Genomic DNA, 6,318 nt, shown 5'->3' with positions numbered 1-6,318 from the left:
ATTTGAGGAAAATGAGTTGATTTGAAAAACATTTAACTCAACCAAACATGAGAAAATTGAAAAACGTTTTCCTTCATACCAAACACACCCTTAATGTGTTAGAGACCTATACTATCTGTGATATTCTGGTTTAGCTCGTCCCACGGGTCGAGTGGAGCTAGCAAGAGTTGATGGGGTTTCAAACTTCGTATTCAATGAAGAATTACATCATTTATATATAGTTAAAATTAGTTTTTACGTATATATAATATACATTTATTATAACTTATTGGTCTAGTGGATGCACACAGTAGGGCCTTGTCCACACTCAACCTCTTCATAGAACTCCCTAAATAATCATGAACTTATTGTGCCATGTGACCTCATTTTATGACTTCTCATCAACAATTAAGGTATGAAACTCGCAAACTGATGATAATTTACGGAGATTTTAACCTATTCACTCTTCCACTATGCTATGCAACAAAGGTATTTTGTTCTCATGTTACAGCCAAAACCCATTAGATTGCAACTAGTCATCAAAGAAACTGTAAACTTAGAAGAAGCATTCTGGGACAAGAAGATAACTAGAACTACTGATACTAAAGTTGGAGAACTTCTCAATAGATAACAACTCATAATCCAGCTACATTCGATACACAAAATGGATACATACAACCGTTTTATTGGCGCTGAAAAGCTCCAAGAACTACAACGGGAGCATAGGAAGCAAAGAGTGCATGGGGAGAGCAGCAGTCGGCAAAGAGGGTCGGGTGGGATGTTGAATCCACCAGAACACAATGCTTCCAACAAAACTTGAATCCACCAGTACACAATGTTCCTAGAGTCCTGAACAAGAGAAGATCAATCTACATTACAATTACTGTAGCACAAAGAACGAAAGAAAAATCATATTAAAAATTCGTAGACGGAGAGTTTGCAAGCTTATGGGCGTGTTGTTCTTCAAATTTCTTTGTGGTGGTTGGGGGTAGAGTTAAGGTGGACGGATAAATGTGGCGTTCTTCAAACAAAAATGAAAACGACTAGAGAAAATTGTTACATTTTTACCTTCAGTTTGAAATTAAAGGAAGAAAAATGAAGAATAGGAGGTTTTCCCTTTCCTTTTTCAAAGTTGTGACACCACCAAGGGAAAACATTGGTCATGTTAAAACATACTTATTTTCTGCCAAATCAAACAGTATTTCTCAGACTTTCTTCAACATTTTCCCTCTTTCGGAATTCCTTCCCTTCCTTAGTTCCCAAACGATGGACGAGATTGTACTCAACAAGCATGACACTAATTCTGTTGACTATCATTATCAATAATGGCAGATATCATAATTGATGCTTTAAGGAAGAGAATCAAACCTCTAAAGTTCATCCTTTGCTGAATCAACTTTGGCAGAGTCTGACTGAGCAGGCTTGTCACGATTATTCTCGATAAATTCGATGATAGCCTCTTTTGTTCTCTCACCATTGTACTGTGACAAGTTACCAGAGGCGGATCTGAAGTACATGGTAGGGAATCCCTGAACGTCGAAGTCACCTTTAGGGAGATCATTTGCAGTTGCATCCTGTAAATGAGGAAGTAGATGAGGAAATGACCAATGACAAACACAACTAATACATGTCCTGTGCATTACAGGTAGTATCCAACTGCTAATGCATTCATCTCTTGTAGATATCTACACACGTGTTTAAGCCATACAAACCTTCTTTTTTGATACACTTTACAGACGTTTTCTACTAAAAAATCAGTAAACAAAATTTCTCTTCTCTGGGTATCATTTTTTGAACAAAGAATCCGTAACATAAAAGATCAAATGTCCACTCCATTCTTTCTGATTTTTATGCTAAAAACCCGATTCTAATTCTATACATTCTTTCTGATTATTATGCCGTTACTTAATGTAACAAAGGATGAAGTAGATACATGCATCAAAATATCCTTGTTTAGTTTATGAAAAAGTTCTTACCAGTTTTGCAATGAGAACATCAGCATCGCTTTCAAATGATACAGCCACTTCATCCAAAATTGGAGCGAGACTCTTGCAGTGGCCACACCAAGGTGCATAGAACTCTAACAACACTGCGCAGACCAAACGAATAATAATTTAGGAGAGCACAATTATTGTTAATAGTCAAACCCACGGGAAATAAGCTGATGACTGCTCCCTCTTTCTCCTACTACGTATAATTTTTACTCTAAGTTCCACAATCAGTTAATTTATGGCATCCAACTCTTCATCACAACCTTACACACTAGTAAACAATGCAAGTAAATACCAAAGAGGCAGCACAAAATGGTGCAACAAAGAAACGACTCTTTCCCAACCAAGACATCGAATAAAGATTAAAACATTGACAGACACACACCGTTTTTTCCCGAGTTGTAAACCATATCCTGGAGGGTATCCCTAACAACCACCTTAACAGGTTCGTCATTGACTTCAGGGATGGGCTGTGACTTTACATGTGGCTTCAGTTTTCCATCCTGTAACAATATGGAAAATAAGAGGAAAAAGGTTAGTAAGCCTTTCCTTCAGTGCAGAATATTGTTCACAATTAACAACACTTTTATTCCAAAATATATCCAAGAAAAAGAAGAGGATGCATCACCTTGTAATCCTTCAAATAAGCAGCAATGGCATCAGGTTCCACATGGTCCTTAACATACTTCTGTTCCTCAGTGTCCATTATGATGATCACAGGTGCCTGTTCCGGCTTCAGTCCGAAGTACTGCAATTCCAAATAAAACGAATGTTCAACATGCCTTTTTATGTGATCATGGATAAAATGAAAGCTAATCAGATAGTTGAAAATTCTAACCAACCTCAAAAGCACCTTGACCAGCCTCAACATCACCCAAGAGAAAGCTCACCCCATCCCCTTTGTAAAGCACAGCAACATCGTTGTACTTGGACTTAAAAGCATCAAAATCAGAGCTAAAGTTCACAAATAGCAATGCCTGTAGATTTGCAAATGTCAAAATAACCAATCAATACCTTAATTTGAAGTTAATTGTCAAATATTAGTAAATGAAAACAAAATAATACAGGTACCAAATGTAACTGTAAAATTCATGAGAAAATCCTAGAATTGCTTGATGTTGAAATATAAGGTCAAATTGAAGTATTACAGCTCGAAGAATCAAGTACCTTGGCGTTGGTGCCTTCGAAGAACTTGTTAACATAAGGATGGTTGTTTGGGTCATTGTTAAAAATAGTAACAATAGGAATACTAGATTCAGAAATGAACTTCTCCATTGCATCGACTTCAAAGTCCTGCAAGTATAATCATACGGCCAATTAAAAGATACTATAGGACGAGTTGAGCCTCATAACCATAATACAATGAGTATCAAAGACAAAATTATACACAGATAACTGTAATACCTCAAAATCAACAAAGAGTTCATCAAATGGCTTTAGAAGACGAAGAGTGGGCTTGTTGACTGGTCCACCCCGAGGGAGGTGTTTAGCATCAACAGTGTGAGCAAAATCGACCTCGCCTCGCAGTTTTTCAGCTAGTGTTAAATAGTTCTCGAATTTCTCTCCGGAGGGGTCTGGAAATATACCAACCTAAAGAAACATGAACAGATTTTAGACAGCAAGAAGCTATGGCATGCTGAGAATAAATTTCCATAATGATGAGGAAACAATCAAAAGTATCACCACTTACAACAAAGATACTTTTCTCATCAATAAGGTTTGTGGCATCCTCCTTCGACTTGATTTCAGCAGATGCAGGACCCACTTGTTTCTTCAAATAGGATACAATACCAGCTGCTTCACGAGGACCGTTATATTCTTGAACTTTCTTTCCTCCATCCCGCAAGATCTTAATAGTTGGGAAACCCTGGATCTCGTACTGTTTTGAAAGTTCTCTATTGGCTTCATCACTTGCATCATACTTAGCTAGAACGATTGGAGGGTCATGACTACTCAGCTCTGAGGCAGCTTTTTCATACTGGAAAGAAACATAATTTACCATAAATCAGATGCATAGGTTTAAAATGCCAAGAAAAAACATAATGACGGAGAAAAACGATCTTCCCCCCTTCATTAAGCACTTCATAGAAGAAAGTGTACCTCAGGAGCAAGATTCTTACAGTGACCACACCTGTAATTGCAAGTATATCTCTATCAGTTACTCATAAAGTCAAAGTTTTTCATGTCAAAGAATAACTAAATAAGCATTTCGACAACAATGTATACTATGGGAATTGATACCATAGAAAAGAATGAAACTAATGTAAGCTGTTAATACAACCATCTCAAGCATGTCATCAACATAGACTCACTATCTCTTTCATGGGTTCATGTCTACTATTTATTGCAATTTTAGTGAATTTTTTCATATAAATTTATGCTCCGAGTCGAAACTATTAGGTTCAGATGAACCTGGTACTATTACATTGGATCCACCACTACACATAACAAGACTATTTGGCTTAAAGAATCACTTATTAACACAGATCAGAGCCTCTTGACAAAAATACAAATACAGACACAAAAATACCAAAACAGATTTTACATTCCAATTGACCAGACTGTCACAGAAATGAAAAAACCATTAACTTGCAGTAACACAGAACACAAAAACTAATCCAGATTTATTTTTATTTTGTAAAATTCTGGACATAGAGATTCTAAAAACCAAAAAAAAAGCAGCAAATTAAATAAAAAGAAGTTTCTACAGGAAAACCTTATAACCTAGAACTCATCAAGCAAATCCAGATTCTAGAACCAAGACAAAAGCAGCAAACATGAATTAAAAGAACAAGCTTTTTACAGAAAAGCCTTAAAACCTCAATCAGTCCACAAATCCAAATACATCCATCAACAAAAGGATCCTTGAAAAACCCCTTTCAGACAAATTCAAGTCAATGTGTAAATCAAATATTACAGCAAAGAACCAAGCTTTTTACAAAAAAAAGAAAAAAAAAACTTAAACCCAAAGAAAACACCCAATCATGAAATCTCTCAACTACTCAAAAGATTCAGAAAACAAAAAAAAAATCAGAAACAAAACCCCTTTACAGAACAAAACCTTAAATCCCCCAAAAGAAAAAGAACCAGTCATTGATTATCTTCTGCACATACAGTTTCTAAAACCAGAGAAACCAGCAAAAAGATAAAACTTCAAAAAAAAAAATAGAAGGAACAGCAAAGTAGAGCAAAAGGGGTCCTTGATAAACCCTTTAAGACAAATGAGAGTCAATTTTCAAGAACTAATCTTGATGCATTCTTCACAAACCTTGTGAAAACCAAAAAATTACAGCAAAAATTCACTAAAATAACAAAAGAACATATCAAAAACAAAACCCCTTTCATCCAATCATTCATTACATTCTGCACATACAGATTCAACAAGCAAAAAAAACAGCAAAAAAATGAACTTTCTTCAAGAAAATAATAATAAAAAAAACAGCAGATCACTTACCAAGGTGCATAGAATTCAAGAACAATGAAGTTGTGCTTAGCAACAGTCTCAGTGAGGTTAGTATGGTCCAAAGTCAACACATATTCCTTCTCCTCAGCAAAAACACCACAAACTGCAAGAACAACAAGAGCTGAAACAATTACCAAAATGCCACTCTTTGCCATATTTGTCTGAACACAAAATGTTTTTGATTCATTCCTCCAACATTTTTTATATATATATTTATAAAGAAAAAGTTTAGAGTGCCATGTCATCATGCAAATATTACGTGTAAAGTGGGGATTGGCTATAAATATGTGTCAATACGTGTAGGAGTTTTGAAAAATATTTGAGGAAATTTTTGTTTTTTGTTTTTTTGCCTTAAAAATCACATGTTTAAAGTATGGATACATTTTGGTACTAATTTTAGGAGAAAATTATAAAATCAATACTTATGTTAGAGGATAGATTTAAAATATTCCCCTAACTATGCATTGAATAGTTTTGGTCCCTTAATTTGTCAGAAGTTAGTATTTATAGTCTTAGAGAAAATATTTATGGAATTCTATCCATTAAATATTAGTGACAACTAAATTTGAAGGTAATTTTTTTTTTTTTGTAATTTTATGATATTTTTTATTTATTTCTAATACGTCTTTTTGAGGTATTATTTTTGTTATAAAAGTCCCTGGCCAAAGTGGCAACTCAAGTCTCAATCATCAAAACAAGAAATAAAAAGACTCAAGAACTAACATCACTAACTGTCTATGAAACCTCTAAACAACTGATATGGATGTCGGGACAAGGCCCACGACATCCTAATGAACAAAAATACTGAAAGCAATAAAAAGGAAATCCTCCGGAAAGCAAGGAGGCTCACCACAAGACTCTAAATGCTCAACTGGATCAATGAAG

At 35.1% G+C, this 6,318-nt stretch overlaps 1 protein-coding gene across 1 annotated transcript; it reads right to left on the bottom strand.

The window, feature by feature from the left end:
• Nucleotides 1–606: 606 nt before the first annotated feature.
• LOC125872939 (protein disulfide-isomerase-like) lies at nt 607–5,598 on the bottom strand. The gene is made up of 11 exons (XM_049553753.1): nt 5,425–5,598; nt 4,071–4,101; nt 3,661–3,948; nt 3,375–3,560; nt 3,138–3,263; nt 2,813–2,947; nt 2,599–2,718; nt 2,356–2,473; nt 1,956–2,068; nt 1,348–1,553; nt 607–828 (listed from the first exon to the last, which is right to left on the bottom strand). The coding sequence occupies exons 1-10, from the start codon at nt 5,586–5,588 to the stop codon at nt 1,350–1,352; spliced, it is 1,485 nt and encodes a 494-aa protein (XP_049409710.1). The 5' UTR covers nt 5,589–5,598; the 3' UTR covers nt 607–828; nt 1,348–1,349.
• Between the last annotated feature and the right edge of the window lie 720 nt (nt 5,599–6,318).

Source organism: Solanum stenotomum, chromosome 8 (genome assembly GCF_019186545.1).
Source record: "Solanum stenotomum isolate F172 chromosome 8, ASM1918654v1, whole genome shotgun sequence".
Classification (NCBI taxonomy): Eukaryota; Viridiplantae; Streptophyta; class Magnoliopsida; order Solanales; family Solanaceae; genus Solanum; species Solanum stenotomum.
The sequence above is the reverse complement of the archived record's forward strand: the minus strand, read 5'-3'. Positions and strand labels throughout refer to the sequence as shown.